This window comes from Giraffa tippelskirchi, chromosome 13 (assembly GCF_054371585.1).
Source record: "Giraffa tippelskirchi isolate mGirTip1 chromosome 13, T2T-mGirTip1v1.2.pri, whole genome shotgun sequence".
In the NCBI taxonomy this organism is placed as follows: domain Eukaryota; kingdom Metazoa; phylum Chordata; class Mammalia; order Artiodactyla; family Giraffidae; genus Giraffa; species Giraffa tippelskirchi.
The window spans coordinates 114,430,125-114,448,699 of NC_137287.1; the positions used below are offsets into that span (position 1 = coordinate 114,430,125).

Below are 18,575 nucleotides of genomic sequence, written 5' to 3' on the forward strand. Positions count from 1 at the left end.
GCGAGCGGCCGGGCCGGCTGGGCAGGGAGTGCGGGTCGGTTTCGTGCGCGCTGCTGGACGAGGCTCCCGCCGCCGATTGACCCGCGCTCCGCCCCGTAGCCGGGCCGGTGAGTGCCCGCGAGCCCGTGTGCCCCGGGGACCGGGGAGAGGGACCCCTGAGAGGGAGGGATGACCGGAAGTGGGGCACCCGCGTAGAGAGAGACCCCAGGAAACGAGGACCCCTGGGGAAGGGGTGACAACCGGAAGTGGGGGGCCTCGGAGGGTTGTCGACGGGACGTGGGGGCTCTTGGGGCTCCAGGAACGGTGGATTCCTGACCTCTCCTTGGGGGAGGGTGAGGAGGGAGATGATGCTCGAAAAATGTTAGCCTCCAAGTGAGGAAGGTTCCTGGCTTCCCCCTAAGAAATGGTGTTTGCACCCATCTATATGCCCACCCATCAATTCCTTCACCAGACTGACAGGGTCGCGCGCTGTATTCGATACCGCCAGGGCCCTGGAGATTAAACTGGAAGCTCTAGGTGCAGCGTGGAGCCCAGTGTGGGGCTGGACAGGTCTTTGCTCTGCCTCACGCGATGGGTACCCTTGGGCCCTTAACCTCTCATCATCCACTGTTATTTACAGAGCACCGTCATGGTCCAGGCATTGGGGAGAGCAGTGAGGTGAGAGGCAATTTGTCTTCTCCCATGAAATTCACATTCTAGTGGGCAGATCCCCCCTTTGTAAAATAGTAACAGTATTAGTGTTCTCACCAAATATTGTGAAGATTAAACGAGAGATGGATGTAAAGTGCTTATTATAGTGCTTGATACATGGTAAAACATGCATGAACATATTATCTCGTCATCATTCCATGGAGTTAAATTTCATAAAGCAAGCAATTATATTGTACCATGCTGTGTGCCCAGCACTTCTAAGCATAGTGTCTGCCACAGGTGATCAGTAATTATTTGATAAATGAATGGATGGGTAAAACTGACTCAGAAGAGTTTCGGATAAACATACATGACACTGGACTGCAGTTTCTAAAAGAGAAATAGGAACCCAGTGCTGTGGAACACTGGAGTTACCCTGGAGAAGTCAAGGAAGGCTTCATAGAGGAGGTGACGTTGGAGCTAGGCCTGGAAGGTGATGAATTGCCTGGTTGGAAACAAATGAGGCTAGGAAACTCCAGACAGAGGTATCAGAAATGCATGAGGTGTTCATTAGTTTGATCATTAGTTTGTTTTGACTGACATTTAATGTGCATTGAGAGGAGGAAAGGTGGGAGAGGGGCTGGAGAGGGACTTTGAGGCTAGGTCTGTAGTCCATGGACGTTACCGTTTTCTGGCAAAGTAATGGATTGAAATTATGGGCATCTGTTGGCAACTCCCAAGAAAACAGAGCCCAGGGTGTGTCCTGTGAACCATGATTGTTGATCTGTTCCTCACTCAGCATACCTCTGCCAAGCAGATTAAACTCATTCAACAAATATTTATGCAGCGCAGACTATGTGTCTGACACCCTGTTAAGTGCTGTGTTTAAGGTGATAAACAAGACAGTTGTGGATATTGCACACAAATTGCCTACAATTGCCACAGTGAGAGAAGTGCTATGCCACAGAATTCCTGCAGGGGGCGCGGGGCGCTCCGAAACTGACCGGAGTCAGAGAGAGCCGTCTTCCCTGCTTCAAACCCGGTCATCCCTGGCCTGGATTATTTAGTAGCCTCGAAATAGTCTGTTTGCTGCTGTCCTCATCGTCTTACAGTCATCCTCTTACATTCTCGAGACAACCCAGTGATCCTTTTAAAATCTAAATCCGATCATGTCATTCTACTCAAAACCCTCCAAAGTCAGAGTAACTAAGCTCTTACTGGCCTACAAAGCCCAGTACCAGTTGGGACCCCAGTTCCTCTCTAAATCCATCTGCTAATATTCTCCGCCTTGTGCATTTGGCTCTTGCCATTCTGGTCTCCTCTCTGTTCCTTGAAAAAGCCAGGCATGGTCCTGCCTCAGGCTTTGCACTTTCCTCTCCCCACAGACCTACCTGGCTTTCTCCCTCATCTCCTTCATCTTTGCACACATGTCACTTGATCAGGGTGAGGACTTCCCTGATCACCCTACTTAAAACTGCAACTCCTATCTCCAGGTACATCCAACCCCTTTGCCTGCAACCTCTTTGCCTGCAACCCCCTTGCCTGCAACCCCCTTACCTGCTTTATTTCTCTCCACAGCCCTTATCATCTTCTAGTAGACTATACAATTTATTTTGCTTATATTCTGTCTCCCTAATTAAAATGTAAGCTCAGTGAAGGCAGGATTTTTTCTTTGCTCACTGCTATATCCCCCAGTGCCTGGTCAAGGGCCTGGTACCTATTAAGTGCTGTATCTGTTGAATGCATGAAGTGATGTCTAATGGGGTGAGTTGGTATTGGCCAGAGGCACTGAAGGAAGAACCTGCTAGTCAGAGAAAACAGGATGTGCAAAGACAGGAAAACCACCTTTGGGAGAAAGTGAAAGAAGCTGGGTAGGGCTGGAGGTTAGCACACAAGCGACAGAGTAGGCAGACCTAAGATTTGGAGGAGGTGGCCTGCTTACTGTGGCTACTGTCGCCTGTGGGGAAGAGGCCCCGAGATGACCCCTGCCTTCCTTGTTGAGCTCAGAGTGGGGGACGAGTGACAGCCCATGGACAGAAGAGCTTGGGCTTCAGAACTGGGCAGCCTTGCTGGGACCTTATTCTTGGAGTATCTAAGGCAGCTATGTTGTTTTGTTTTTCATTTAATAAGTGTGTTTGTTCAGCTCTTCTAAGAAGCAGACACTAGGGTGAGATTACAGATGGAAATTTAACAGTGGCAACACAAAAGGGAGAGGGAACTGGAGAAATCAGGGAGAGCTTAGACAGCCATGTGAGCCTGGTCCCTGTGCAGGTTTGGGCAAGAAGTCTTGGACTGCAGTCAAGATTCGGCCAGGCTGATAGAGGATCCTCAAGGTAAAGTTGCCTGTTTGAGGAGTCCTACGTTTCACTCTGTCATTGGCTGGGGATAGTCTGCAAAGTGTACATCTGCTGGGTGGTGGATCCAGAGGGACAGCAGCTGGGAACACCCATCAGTTATGTTCCACCCCCGCAGGAGATCTGATCAGTTTCACAGCCGCCATGCTAAGTCATGCATGGGTGTGGTGAAAAATGTATGAGGACAGTGAAGAGTCTCCTTTTCTCTTCTTAAATGTTCAGTGTCTGGTTCTGTTCCTTAAAGGGAGCCATGGTTAACAGTTTTCTTGTATTTTCTTCCAAAAATTTTAGGTGCATTCACAAGTATATATTTTTTAAATATAAATACAAGTCTTTTTTTTTATATATACTTTCCTGCAACCTGCTTTCTTTTTCCTTAACATGTCAATTCATAAAGATCTAATTGCATTTCATTACTAAATAGTATTCTGTGCATATGGTAATATTATTTAACTAGTCTCCAACAAGGGGATGGAGGTAAAGTATTTTCAGTCTTTTGCCATTACAGTTAATACTTGTAATGATCATCCATATTTTACACACACATATAAGTACATAGAAATGGAATGCTGGGCCAAAGCATTTTTTTTTTAATGGAAGTATAGTCAGTTTATAATGTTTCAGGTTTATAATGTAACAGAGTGATACAATTATACATATGTATCTATTTCAGATTCTTTTCCAGTACGGGGTATTATAAGATACTGAATATAGTCCTTGTAGATTATCTGTCTTATATATAGCAGTGTGTATCTCTTAATCACAAATTCCTAATTTATCTCTCCTGTCTTTCCCCTTTTGGTAACCATAAGTTGGTTTTCTACCTCTGTGAGTCTATTTCTGTTTTGTAAATAAGTTCATCTGTGTCCCTTTTTTTTAGATTCCACATGTAAATGATACCATGTGACATCTGTAAGGGTATGCGGTTTGGAATCTTGATAACTATTGACACACTGCCCTAAAGAGGCTATGCCAATTTATTCTCCCACAAACAACAAGCCCATCAGAATCCCTGTTTTGTATTTTTGCTAATCTGAAATTCAAAGGTGTTTTAGTTTCCATTTCTTTAATTACCAGTAAGGTCAAGTACCTGTTCATACCTCTGTGAGCAAGGTGTGTGTGTGTGATGAGAGGTGTGTGTATCCTGCCAGAGCAAAGTGTGTGTGTGTGTGTGTGATGAGGGGTGCTGGAGCAAGGGGTGTGTGTGTGTGTGTGTGTGTGTGTGTGTGATGAGGGGTGTGTGTATCTTGCTGGAGCTGCCCTGGGGCTGGGCTCGGCTGGACTACGGTTCAGATACTTCGCCAGCAGAGAACCACTGCTCTGAGGGTTTTGGCTTGACGACAGCATCTCTGCCCCCCTCCCTCATGCCTGTCAGGGGTTTGGAGTGACTGATGTCAGTGCTGGGCTTTCTCGGCATCACGCAGGGCTTCTGATTTGCAGGGATCCTGGGAGCTAATGTCAGAAGAAAGTGACTCGCTGAGAACCAGCCCTTCCGCGGCCTCGCTTTCGGAAAATGAGCTGCCGCCGCCTTCCGCCCCCGCCGGCTACGTGTGCTCACTGACCGAGGACCTGGTGGCCAAAGCCAGGGAGGAGCTGCAGGAGAAGCCGGAATGGAGGCTCCGCGACGTGCAGGCCCTGCGGGACATGGTGCGCAAGGAGTGCCCCAACCTGAGCACCTCGCTGGAGGACGCCTTCCTGCTGCGCTTCCTCCGCGCCCGCAAGTTTGACTACGACCGGGCCCTCCAGCTGCTGATCAACTACCACAGCTGCCGGAGAAGCTGGCCCGAAGTCTTCAACAACCTGCGGCCTTCCGCCTTGAAGGAGGTCCTGGCCTCCGGCTTCCTCACCGTGCTGCCCCGCACCGACCCCAGGGGCTGCCACGTCCTCTGCCTCCGCCCAGGTACCGCTCACTGTGGGGGCGCGGGGGAGGAATGGGTGTGTGTACAGTTTGGGATGCATCTGCCCAGGGCGCTCTGTGTGTGTGTGTGTGTGTGTGTCTGTCTGTCTGTCTTATTCCCTTTTATCCCCTCCTGGCCTTAGTCAAGGCTCTTTTGACTGCAGGAGAACAGAACCCTGCTCTACTGACTTAAGACAAAGGGAGGATGTAGTTTGAGGAGCACAGCGCCAGAGAGCTGAGGGAGCACGGTGCTCGCCCGCCGGGAGCTAGACCCAGAATCCTTCCTAAGACAACAGGAGCCGAGACCACCGTTCTCCCTGTCTCTGCTTCTGACGGTCTGTCAGTCTGTGTGTCCCTCTGGGCCACGTTTTCTGCTGCCCTTTGCACTTCTTCACACTTCTGAGACTGGCTTTTGATCCCTCTGTACACCCCTCAGCTCCCAGGTTTCCCTGGCCACCCAACTAAGTTCCCTCAGTGCAGATTCCAGATTTCAAGGGTTGGGAATCTGGTGAGCTGAGAAAGCAACCCTGGTCATCGGGTCTAAGCAGTGCTGCCAGGACACTCCCCCCCCCCGTCACTCCTTAGTGAGCAGGCGAGGTACAGATATCAGAGTGTCCGCCTGCCTCCTCTGACTTCCCCCCCCTCCCCTCTGCTCTGTGAGGTCAGCGAGAAGCTTCACTTTAGGTGCACTTTTCCATCTCAGCAGTGCATGGTGGTAATTGAAACGCCTGACATTTCCTTGATGCGGTAGTTTCAGTGGGGGTAGTTTTCTCCCTGCTCCCTCCCCCGCCAAAGTATGAGAAGTGCGAGACGAGACTTTTCGGTTAACACAGAGACCGAGGGGTCCTAGAACTCAAGCATTCTGATTCTCTGTCCTCTTCTCCTTCTTCCCTGACCCTAAATACATCGTGCACTTAGGAGAGTTCTCTACTCTTCCCCCTGCTTCAACATTTTCCGTCAGAGCTGAGCTGAGAAAAAATGTGAAAGTAAGATGGCTGTGTTCTTCTTCCCAAACATGCCAGGAACATGAGAACCTGCTGGCCACCCTCTCTGCTTCTGTGTAGATACCTCTTGAAGGAACAGCTGATGGGGAGTGGAAGCCTCCCTCTGCCTTGAGACCCCATGTTACCATTTCCTTTAGTCATTTACCAAAGCTTGTTGGGAGACCAGCCATATTCTCGTGAGCCTTTACTATGTACCAGGCACAGTATTAACTGTTTTACCTGCTGTTTTAGGTGCTTTCCAAAATTAGAAGGTGTTCATATTAAAATAGGGCTTCCCAGGTGGCTCAATGGTAAAGAATCTGCCTGCCAAAGCAAGAGACACGGGTTCCACCCCTGGTTTGGGAAGATCCCCTGGAGGAGGAAACGGCAACACACTCTAGTATTCTTTTCTGGAAAATTCCATGAACAGAGAAGCCTGGCAAGCTGCTGTCCATGGGGTGGCAAAGAACTGGACACGGCTGAGCAACAGAGCATGCATGCACGCATTTTACAGTCAACAAGGTGGTAAAGCGGGCAGGGAACCAGGAGACCTAGAAACCAGTCGATAGGAGTTTCTGCTGCTCCTCTGTACTCAACTCATATGAATATTTCAAAACAGTCAGATGTTACCACACTGGTTTTGCCTCTTTGCTTGCGTGGTTTCAACTCTTAACTCCTGAGATGGATCCCCCCCCCCCATATGTCTGGAGCAGATTTGAACACCTCCCCACCAACTCATTTTAGCAGGAGGCAGACAGATTTTGTTCTCAACTAGCTCCCCTGGTGGCTCAGCTAGTAAAGAATCTGCCTGCAATGTGGGAGACCTGTGTTCGATCCCTAGGTTGGGAAGATCCCCTGGAGAAGGGAACCACTGTCCACTCCAGTATTCTGGCCTGGAGAATTCCATGGATTGTAGGTCATGGGGTCACAAAGAGTCGGACATGACTGAACAACTTTCACTTCACTTCAGTGTGAAATAAATCTGGAAGGTGTTGGGTTTGCCCTTGTGTAAGCTCTTTTGAGACATATGTGATTGAAAAGGATGACAGCCAGTCTGTAGAAGCAGGTTTAATTGGCAGCACGACAAACAGCAAGCTGGCACAATTTTTGGACAAAGGGTTTTTTGGATAGAAATTTTGCACGTCACAAATCTCACTGGGGACCATCCAGGGGAGTTTTATCTTCCCAAAAAAAGAGACACACATATCTTGGTGGGATTTTCTTGAGAATAGTAGTTAACACTCAAAAGTTGTCATTCTCATCTTTTCCCCAAAGAGAAAAAGACTCCTCAATCATATGGGGAGCATTAAGGGAGCAACCAGCCTGGAAAGGGGAGTTTGTTCAAGCTATACCCTTGGGAAACCATCTCCATCTCTGCTGTCCTTGGTCTGGGCTTCATCCTCAGACCAGCTCTTGCCTCATGGGTCTCTGGGTCTCAGGCTCCCAGCCTCACCACTACAGGTCCCAGAATTGAGTCCCTGTGCTTCTGCTTGACCTCACTTGGATTACTTGCTGTGGCCAGGAGGATGCTATGCCCACATTGGCCAAGCCCAACTCTGGACCCAGGAGTGAAGTCACTTTACACACTCAGTATGGCTAGCATGGGAAGAAGTGGTTCCCCCAAGGAAGGTCAGGGTGGTCTTACAAAGATAAGGGCATTTGTGATGGCAGAAGGCGCACATGTCCATTAAGGCAATCATTATTATCCCATTCTACTTAGGAGGAGACATAGGCCCAGAATGAGGAGATAACTTGCCCAAGGTCACACAGCTAGAGAGATTCAAACCTCCAGGTGTGTCTGACTTCAGAGCTCACGATTTCATCTTCAACACTCAATTGCATTTCCATTTCAGAATGTGCTGCTATGTTTGGAGTCAAGAAGCATCAGCTCCCACTAAAGATCTAAAGAGTCATGCCAGTAGAATTCTTTTCCATTTTTAAGCAACGGTTTAGGAAGGAGATAAATCCTAGCCTGTCTGATTACGTGTTTGTAGTCATTTGTGTAACATACTGTCCATCTTTTACAACCTTAGACAGGTGGATTCCAAGCAGCTATCCAATTACAGAAAACATCCGGGCCATATACCTGACATTGGAGAAACTCATTCAGTCTGAAGAAACCCAGGTGAATGGAATTGTAATTCTTGCAGACTACAAAGGAGTGAGCTTATCAAAGGCATCTCATTTTGGCCCTTTTATAGCCAAAAAGGTGATTGGCATCCTTCAGGTATGGCTCCTATGTGTCATGTGCCTGTCCTGTGGCTGTTTGTCTTCCCCAGGGCCCTGTCTATTTACCACCAATTCCACCTAATACACAAACCCCACCGCCCACGCCTCCCCACAATCAGGACAATACAAATGTAAAAGTAAAATGTAAAAACTAAAATGTAAAGTGAAAAGTAAAATGTAAAAGGGAAGAAATGTAAAAGTCCAGTTCACCACTCGTTCTCATCAAGGTCTCCAGTAGTTACTGGGAAAAATCAACTTTAGGACAAGAGCCCAAAAACCAGAGAAATACTTTCTGCTTTTTTGTTTGGGTTTTTTTTTTTTGGCCCAGAAGACAGAGAAATTCTCGACAAATGAAACTGAGAAGTTTCTGCTCAGGTGATGGAGCCTCTCCTTTTTTCTGTAGAACCTGGGCACAGGGAGCCCTGCTGGGCTGTTTTGGTCAGATGCTTTTCACACCTCATGTTCTGCATTTCAGAACACAAGTCTCTGGGAACCGTAAAGTTCCTCATGCATCTGCAGTGTGTGAAATGGTTTGCACATACAAAGTGCTTGTTTTTTTAATTGAAGTATATAGTTGATTTACAGTATTATGTTAGTTTAAGGTGTACAGCAGAATGATTCAGTATTTTTATAGATTATACTCCATTAAAAGTTATTACAAAATAATGGCTATAATTCCCTGTGCTGTCCAATATATCATTGTTGCTGCAAAGCACACTTACAGTCATGGTAAGCCATTCAATCCTTCAGGGAATCCTCTGAGATAGACAAGGTAAGAATTATCTTTCCTTGTTGATAGAAGAGGAAACCTTCAGGATGTAGTCTGGAGGCCTGGACCCTCGTTCATCAGACCCAGTCGATGGGGTGCTGTCTCCTGTGAGCTGTGGGGCACTAGTGATCCCACGGTTCTCCCCCATCAAATTCCACAGTGTTTGAGCCTCACCTGCACACCAGGCTGATTATTTAAACATTTAAATATCACTTCCAGTCATTATCAGAAATGTGAATTCTGGCGTGGAGGTAATACTTGGGCTTCCCTTAGCTTCCACTCTTCTTTGCTTCGGCCAAATATTGTCCAGATTCAAGTGTCAGGATAATGCATACAATCAGTGGTTCTCTAGTCCTGTAAGATGGTCTGAGGGACAAAAAATGTTCCAGGGTTAAGTGTGTTTGGGCAATACAGCATAACATACCCCTTTCTTGTGAATTTCAGCATAAACATTTGCATACTGAAAGCCTCACTGGTCCCGCAATTAAGGAAACCTGTTTGACTGTATTTAGTTTATTATTTCTCAAACTCAGTTGCTTACCACAGAACCCTTTTTGCATCACAGGCTAGTAACATCCTGAGAAATACACTTTGGGTAACACTGATCTAGAAGGCCTGATATTTGTTAGATCCATCTACACAGGCTCAAACTGCTTTTTTGCCCTAAGAAGGGCAGCTCTCCACCTGCTTGTCTAACCCATTCCTAAGCCAGTTCTGAGTCCTTAGACAGACTCTTTGCCTGAGACCCGTCTTCCTGTCTAGCTCTGACTTGGGCTGTCTTTGAAGAGACTGGGAGAATCAGACCAGACTGATGTTGGGGCTAAAAATGGGGAAGGCAGGCTGTGGTAACTGACAGTTTTCAGATTCTAACATCGGGATTCTAACATTCCCTTCCCTTCCCCCACAGGACGGTTTCCCCATTCGGATAAAAGCAGTCCATGTAGTGAATGAACCTCGAATATTTAAAGGTATTTTTGCCATCATAAAACCGTTTCTGAAGGAGAAGATAGCAAACAGAGTAAGTGATGATCCTATCAACTTAAAGATACTTTAATTTTTTTATGCTTCCTTTTCTGTGACATCTCTAAATTTATTGCGACAACTATGAACTTGCTTATTATTCTTTTTTTTTAAAGATTTATTATTTTTTGTTTCACTGGGTCTTCATTACTGTGCATGGTCTTCTCATTGCAGTGGCTTCTCTTGTTGCAGAGCACGGGCTTTACATGCATGGGCTCAGTAATTGTGCCTTGTGAGCTCTAGAGTGCTGGTTCCATAGTTGGGGAACACTTAGTTGCTCCACAGCACGTGGGATCTTCCCAGATCAGGGATCGAACCCGTGGCCTCTGCATTGACCGGCAGATTCTTAACCACTAGACCACCGGAGAAGTCCAGTTTATTATTCTTGCCTGGGACTACTAAGTTGGAAAGTACAGGGTTTCAGATAAAATAAATGAACAATCTTTTCTGTGAGGGGAAGATGAAATTAATGGGAAGATAATACTTGACTGTAGAGAGAGCAGTCCCAGGGTTGTTTTTGTAGGAGCATCTCTGCTCTGTGATCATTTAGGCTTTTTAATATCCTGGCCTGGGTGTTGTGAACCAACATCGTATTTTATGTATGAGGACATGGCAAAGGGTGGTCATTGGGTTGGTAATTAAAAAGAATCCTGGCGATTTCTTACTGCAGCTCCTTGTGCTTTAAAATTGTTGTTTGTGTGCTAGTGGCTTAGTTGTGTCTGACTCTTTGCGACCCTGTGGACTGTAGCCCGCCAGGTTCCTCTGTCCATGGGATTCTCCACCCAAGAATACTAGCGTGGGTAGCCATTGCCTTCTCCAGGGGATCTTCCTGACCCAGGGATTGAACCCAGGTCTCTTGCATTGCAGGCAAATTCTTCACCATCCAAGCTATAGGGAAGTCCCTGTAGCTTAAATTGTTGTTTAAGCCTTTCCATTTACTTAATTTGTTGTCTTACTGTGTGAAGTTTGTGGTGCAATTCAAGGTTTATGAGATCTGTGAGTTTATAGTTTTAATTTTTATGTTAGAAAGGATAAATGACACTTTAAAAAGACAGTCTTGGGACTTCCCTGGTGGTCCAGGAATTAGGACTGTGAGCTTTCACTCCAGGGGACCTGCTTCGATCCCTGGTTGGGGAGCTAAGATTCTGCAAGCCTTAAGGTGCAGCCAAAAAAAAAAGACAATCTTCCTCTGACCCTGAAGAGCCAGTGATCTTTTAAACTTTCCAAGGACCATGACTGAAATGTGATGGGTGGTGTTTTTCTCCTTTCTTAGGCCTAGGAAAATGATTATGGTCACTCACATGCTCTTCAATTTTGTTCTCTTTCAAAGATGAAATGTAGAATCTCATTTGTGAGGGGGGAACTTGAAATCTGGATTCCCAGGCCCTTTCCCCAAAGATTTTAACTCATCGGTTCAGGGGTAGAGCCCAGGGACCTGTGCTTTTAAAATTTCTTCAGGTGATTCTGATGCACAGTTAGGATTGAAGACCTCTCAGTGTGACCTCCCACCCTGGGTTTGAACCCATGTTGCTGCCTGGAGCTTCTGTTTGGAACCTGCTTGTACCAAAGCAGTCTTTGGACAAGGTCTTTTACATCTATGTAATGACCTTACTGGTGTTCAATAATCTGTTCACTTGGTCCATCATATGTTAATTCATTGACTCAAAAATATTTTTTGATCAGCTTTGTGTAGGTATGTTCTTAATGAACAACAGACCAAAATCTCCGCCCCCAAGAAGCTTACATTCTAGAGAGATAGACAGTTATGTCTGCCATCTAGGATGAGAATGTGCTAATGCTATGGAGAAAAATAAAGTAGAGGAAGGAGACAGCAGGTTCTGGAAGAAGGAAAGGAGTGGTAGTATTCCATGGGATAGTCAGAGGTGGTGTCATTGAGAAGCTGGCGTTTGAGCGAAGACGTGAATGCAATGAGGGAGTGAGCCTTACAGGGATCTGGGGGAATCTGAGCGGGGCAGGGGGTGGGGGAAGCAGGCCTGGAGGAGCAGCAGGGGGGCGTGGGAGGAGCGGGAGGCAGAGGAGTAACGGGCCAGACCGTGTGGGCCATCGTGTGGACTCTGGCGTCTAGTCTCCGTGAGATGGGTGCACTGGAAGTCCACACGTTTTAGAGGAGTGACTTGATCTGACTTACGTTGGAGAGTGCTTAGATTGTGGTGGGACAAGGGTGTAAGCACAGAGCGGAGGAAGATGCTCTGAGAATCCAAGTAAGAAGGGATGGTGACCTGGTCCCACTAAGGTAGCATGGAAGTGCCAGAATTCTGGAGGTATTTTGAAGGACCAGCTAACAGGATACAGGGTGTGAGGAAAAGAGGATGAAGGATCGTCAAGCTTTTCACGGCACTGGAAGAGTAGAGTTGGCATCAACCGTTCCTTTATTCATTCAACAGATGTGTGTTTGAGCACCTTCCAGTAAAGGTTACTGATTAACCCAAGGACTTGTGTGCTTTCCTTTCATTCTCTGTAGTTTTTCCTTCATGGATCTGACCTGAACTCTCTCCACACAAACCTTCCAAGGAACATCCTCCCCAGGGAATACGGGGGCACGGCTGGAGAGCTGGACATCACCGCCTGGAACGCGGTGCTGCTGGCCTCGGAGGAGGACTTCGTGAGGGAGTTCTGCCAGCCTGGCCCTCCCTGTGACAGCATCCTGGGCCAGGCCCTGCCGCCCGAGGGGCTGAGCTCAGAAGCGCCCTGTGATGACTCCATGCGGGCCGTGAAATCGCAGCTGTACTCCTGCTACTAGCCAGCCCCCCGCGAATGTCCCCATCTTTACAACCTTTCCTTCTTTCTTCGGAGAGGCCCAAGGAGGATTCCAGGTGCCAGGGATTGTCTTGCTCCTTGGAACAGAACTGCAGCGTGGAAGAAAAGCCTGGAGCGCTCTGAGCCACAGGGCGAGGCTTGGGTGGCTTGAGTGACTCAGTGGAAGACATGGGTGAAAGTCCCCCAGCAATTCCGAAACATTTGGAATCCCAGTGTGCAACCATGAATGTGGAAGCCGTATCTGGTTCTTACAGAGCTCAAAGCAAGAAAAATCAGGACCAATGTCACTTGGATCCCACATTTCAGGAGAAAACCCTGATTGGCCAGGCAGCGCACTCCTGTGAGACGGTTTGGCCGAGCCTGCCAGGTGGCCACATGTGAGATGATGTGATTGTCTTGAAAGACAGACTACAGAGCTCTGTCGCTCATCTTGAAAGTCTGAGGTCCATCACTGGGTCTGGAAAGCACCTTTAGTGAATCATGCAAGAGGACAGAAGCAGCACCTCCTGATCAAACTCGGGAACCAGGGACCTTATGTACCTCCGGGATTCATGGGTTGACTCTTGCAATAGAACCTTAAAGTTTTCCCGAACCCATAAAGCCTTAGTCCTGGTTCTCAAAAGAATCATACATGATCCTAGAAGCACGAGATTTTACTCAACCAAGGAGCCTGGATGCCAGTCCTATGTAGCTAAGAGAAGTATGGCCTACAAATTATGAGACCTGCGCCCCAGCCTTAGATGTGTTTCTGTGGACAGGACACACAAGCCTCTGTGGGCCTCCAGCCTTCTCACCTGTAAAATGAGACTGAATGAAGTGATGCTGAGGGCCATTTCAGCTACTAACAGGGCTCTGCGATTTGGTTATTTATTGAATGTTAGACATTGGTTTTCTGCCTAGAAAGAGCAGTCTCTAGATACCAGTGGTTGGATTCTGTATTTTTGTGGTATGCATGGGCCTTCCCAAGAGGGATGCGTGATTGTTTTGGCCCTGCCTTTAAAAAAATGAGTGGATTCAGCAATACTCATTTCCTTTCATGGGGAAGGTTAAACTTGAAAAATGATGGCCTTTGTGAAGGTGAGATGCCCGTGGTCTTGGATGAATTCCTTCCATCGCTGAGACTCTGGCTTATATTTTAAACTTGGCGATGGTAAAAAGTTAAATTAATTGGCATTCTTAAAATTTGGCCTCTGGAAATAAGGGCAAGCTATTCTGGGACACCCCCACCCCAACCCACTCGAGTTTCTATCTCTCGTGTCCAGCCAGACTGAATGTTAGTTCTGCATTTTAGCACTTTAGACCCTTCCTGTCAAGAACTTAGCCTTAGCCCAAGCATCAAATTAGGTGGTTCATCTGATGGCTTTTGACCTATTTCCTTTCATTCATTCCATGCAAATTGTGGTGGTAAAAAGTGACAAGTACCACACATTGTGTGTGTTACCTTCTCTGTGCACTTGTTAGAACAGCAGCAGGCAAACTGGATGACTCAGTTAGGACTAGAACAGTCCTCTGAAATGTAAAGGCCAATCAGTTGCTCATAAGCTATTTCTCTCTCTAGCACTTTTTAAAATGTCTGGAGAAGTTGTTTGTGGAAATGACTTACCTCATTAGTGCCAATTCTAGGAAGAACTGTTTTCACCATAGATACTAACCTTGGATGCTCTAAGGACCTGGCTGGATGGGAGGTGTCAAAATACACACCCCTGGCTGCCTCTAGTCCCATCTAGACAATGCCATGACAATGATGGCATGATGGCATGACCGCCATTCCTGGCAAGGTCTAAATGGGACAAGTGGGATGGCTATAGTAGTGAGTTCAGAACCCAGCTGCCTGGGAGAATTGGTCAGAGGTTTTCTTAGGTACCAAACAGGACAGAGATTAAAAAACAAAACAGAAAAGTTGGACGTGAATCATTCAGCCCCACCAAGTTTCCAAGGTTTGAACTGTGCATTGCATTCCTGGCCAGTTGCCTTTGTCTGTGTGTCTCAACGTGGGGATGGCCAAACGCACCTCCAGAAATTTCTCAAAGACCAGGAAGGGTGTTGCCCGTTTCCCAGACCTTCCCAGTTAGATCAAGAAGCTGTTTTATTCAGCTTCTGAAAGAAGTCAGAGCCAAGGGTGGTCTACCTTCTGGAGCTGCTGGAGCTGCTGTGTTTTCTGTTGGCTGCAGGGAGAGCAAGTGCTTTTGACACCTCAGGAGGCTTGGTCCGAGCTGTGAAAGCGGGACCTCCCTGGGTGGAAAACATGGCCGTCTCTGCCTGGCTTCTCTCTATGGCTGCCTCAGCAGGGCAGGGGAATGACCACAGGGGCACCCCGGGAGTTTCACTCAGCAGGGGGGGCACAGTGACAGAGCAAGTAACTGAACACCAGGAGAACTGAGTGTTTTCCTTAAGGGAAAAGTTCTGACTCATTTCAGACACCTGAAAATGAATGTTTCCTGCTGTAGGCAAGGGAAAGAAATAGTAAACCAGGAGACCCAAGTTCCAGCTTTACTTTGCTATGTGGCCTTGGTCAGCTGCTGAACATCCCTGAATCGTCCTGTGATAAAGGAAGTCTACACTTGGGAGCCCTGAACCCTCTGTTCCTGGCATCAGAGGATTTGTTCTCCCCTGCCCACCCCCGACCCCAGCCATCTGAATGACTCTTTAGGCAGTTTAGGTCTGAGTGAACTGACGCCTAACGCTTCCAAATGAGTGTAAGCTTGGGGAATAGGGTGGGGGAGTTCTTCCTCCTCTTCTATACAGAATTCTGGAAAACTGTGCTTCTTCCTGGAACTCTGTTCTTTCATGGCCAGAGGCTGGGAGTAATCTACAGAAACAGCCAAAAGTGCAACAACCCTGGCTTCCCCTCTTGAGTTTCCTATTTTCTGTCGGCAAACGTGGCCTCAGCTCCCTAGTACTTCATCCTGCTTTCACAAGGAGCAGCCTGTCCTTCAGTCAGTTCAGTCACTCAGTCGTCTCCGACTGTTTGCAACCCCATGGACTGCAGCATGCCAGGCTTCCCTGTCCTTCACCAACTCCTGGAGCTTGCTCAAACTCATGTCCATTGAGTCAGTGATGCCATCCAACCATCTCATCCTCTGTCGTCCCCTTCTCCTCCCGCCTTCAATCTTTCCCAGCATCAGGGTCTTTTCCAAGGAGTCAGTTCTTCGCATCAGGTGGCCAAAGTATTGGAGTTTCAACTTCAGCATCAGTCCTTCCAATGAATATTCAGGCCTGATTTCCTTTATGATTGGCTGGTTTGATCTCCTTGCAGTCCAAGGGACTCTCAAGAGTCTTCTCCAACACCACAAAAACAAAAGCATCAATCCTTTTGCGCTCAGCTTTCTTTATAGTCCAACTCTCACATCCATACATATGGAAAAACCATAGCTTTGACTAGACGGACCTTTGTTGGCAGAGTAATGTCTCTGCTTTTTAATATGCTGTCTAGGTTGGTCATAGCTTTTCTTCCAAGGAGCAGGTGTCTTTTAATTCATGGCTGCAATCCCCATCTGCAGTGATTTTGGAGCCCAAATAAAGTCTCACTGTTTACATTGTTTCCCCATCTGTTTGCCACGAAGTGATGGGACTGGATGCCATGATCTTAGTTTTTTGAATGTTGAATTTTATGCCAACTTTTCACTCTCCTCTTTCACTTTCATCAAGAGGCTCTTTAGTTTTTTTCGCTTTCTGCCATAAGGGTGGTGTCATCTGCGTATCTGAGGCTATTGATATTTCTCCCAGCAATCTTGATTCCAGCTTGTGTTTCATCCAGCCCAGCATTTCACATGATATACTCTGCATATAAGTTAAATAAGCAGGGTGACAGTATACAGCCTTGATGTACTCCTTTCCTGATTTGGAACCAGTCTGTTGTTCCATGTTCAGTTCTAACTGTTGCTTCTTGACCTACATACAGATTTTTCAGGAGGCAGGTAAGGTGATCTGGTATTCCCATCTCTTTCAGAATTTTCCAGTTTGTTGTGGTCCACACAGTCAAATGCTTTGGCATAGTCAATAAAGCAGAAGTAGATGTTTTTCTGGAACTCTCTTGCTTTTTTGATGATCCAATGGATGTTGGCAACTTGGATCTCGGGTTCCTCTGCCTTTTCTAAATCCAGTTTGAACATCTGGAAGTTCATGGTTCACATACTTTGAAGCCTGGCTTGGCGAATTTTGAGCATTACTTTGCTAACGTGAGAGATGAGTGCAATTGTGCGGTAGTTTAAACATTCTTTGGCATTGCCTTTCTTTGGGATTGGAATGAAAACTGACCTTTTCCAGTCCTGTGGCCACTGCTGAGTTTTCCAAATGTGCTGGCATATTGAGTGCAGCACTTTCACAGCATCATCTTTTAGGATTTGAACTAGCTTTACTGGAATTCCATCACCTCCACTAGCTTTGTTCGTAGTGATGCTTCCTAAGGCCCACTTGACTTCACATTCCAGGATGTCTGGCTCTAGGTGAGTGATCACACCATCGTGGTTATCTGGCTCATGAAGATCTTTTTTTGTATAGTTCTTCTGTGTATTGTTGCCACCTCTTCTTAATATCTTCTGCTTCTGTTAGGTCCATACCATTTCTATCCTTTATTGTGCTCATCTTTGCATGAAATATTCCCTTGTTATCTCTAATTTTCTTGACGAGATCGCTAGTCTTTCCCATTCTATTGTTTTCCCCTATTTCTTTGCACTGATCACTGAGGAAGGCTTTCTTGGCTCTCCTTGCTGTTCTTTGGAACTCTGCATTCAAATGGGTGTATCTTTCCTTTTCTCCTTTGCCTTTAGCTTCTCTTTTCTCAGCTGTTTGTAAGGCCTCCTCAGACATTTTCCCTTTTTGCATTTCTTTTTCTTGGGGATGGTCTTGATCACTGCCTTCTGTACAATGTCACAAACCTGACATTGCTCAATGTTAGGAGCCTGTCCTTAGAGCTTTACAAACACTTCAGTTCACAAGATACTACATTTTTGCCAGAAAGAGAGTCAGGGTAATAGATATTTTCCCTGAATTCCTGTGAGATGTTGAGCCTTTCAGAAATCTCCGTGGGTGGGCAGTTACTTTAAATGCCATCTGATTCTCAGATCAGTTATGGGGTCGCTTTTTCATTTGGGTAGCCAAAAGCTATGCTACTGTTGTGGCATTATCATAATACCTCATTTTAAGGTTTTCCTTTGAAACCACTTCTTTAATTTAGGAAGTAAAATGTCCGCTAAGCTAATGATGTATGGCTGTCCTGTGGCGTGAAAAGCGTGGAGATCGCAAACAGAAAACATAGCAACTGTTCAGGAAGATGTCAGTTCTAGTCACACTTTTCAGTATTGAGATCTGTGAGTTTCGTAAATCTCGAATAAATTCCTTTCTGCTCTCCTAACGCAGAAATGGCTTGAAATACAAGTAATAAATAATGTCAGAGTCAGATATTCTTCCTTCATAGCACTTGCTCCATGCAAAGGCCCAGGGTGATTTGTGAATGGCCTTGCTAGTGACCGTTCTGCTCTTTTCCAATTAGCCACTTGTCCTCATCTCACTGGACACCATGTTTAGTTGGGCAGTTAAGTAGCTGCCATCCACTGGGATTCTTGTGGATATGCCTCGACTTCTTGGCATATCAAGTGGGAACCTGTTACAAGTAAAATACTTGAAACTTCTCTGGGGCCAAGAGCCTCTGACAATGATTCTGAAGGGGTTAGAGAGGGACTAATTGTGACCAGACTGGGGCATCATTTTGGCCACTGGTTGCCTTCCTCACTTCAAACTGAAATTCAGTTTGGCTTCAAGTATAGGGACACGTGGTGGTGGATTCATCTACTTCAGTGTTTGTTTTGACCAAAAGTTTATTTTTCTAGTGCATTTTCTAAGTCAAAATGGTGAAAACATGTAATTTTAGTATGCATGACTGGGTCTTAAATAATAAAAGATCTCTGTAAGGCTGA

At 46.5% G+C, this 18,575-nt stretch overlaps 1 protein-coding gene across 5 annotated transcripts; it reads left to right on the top strand.

Annotated features, from left to right (window-relative positions):
* Positions 1–18,575, top strand: TTPAL (alpha tocopherol transfer protein like). Of its 5 annotated transcripts, XM_081557074.1 has the most exons (6): positions 34–107; positions 620–657; positions 4,425–4,884; positions 7,898–8,091; positions 9,770–9,880; positions 12,365–18,575. In XM_081557074.1, exons 3-6 carry the CDS (start codon positions 4,440–4,442, stop codon positions 12,641–12,643), a joined length of 1,029 nt encoding a protein of 342 aa, XP_081413200.1. In that variant the 5' UTR covers positions 34–107; positions 620–657; positions 4,425–4,439; the 3' UTR covers positions 12,644–18,575. The 5 variants fall into 5 exon arrangements, with proteins under 5 accessions (XP_081413196.1, XP_081413197.1, XP_081413199.1 ...); XM_081557070.1 differs by lacking the exon at positions 620–657 and having other exon boundaries at positions 1–107; XM_081557071.1 differs by lacking the exon at positions 620–657 and having other exon boundaries at positions 1–107; positions 7,898–8,073.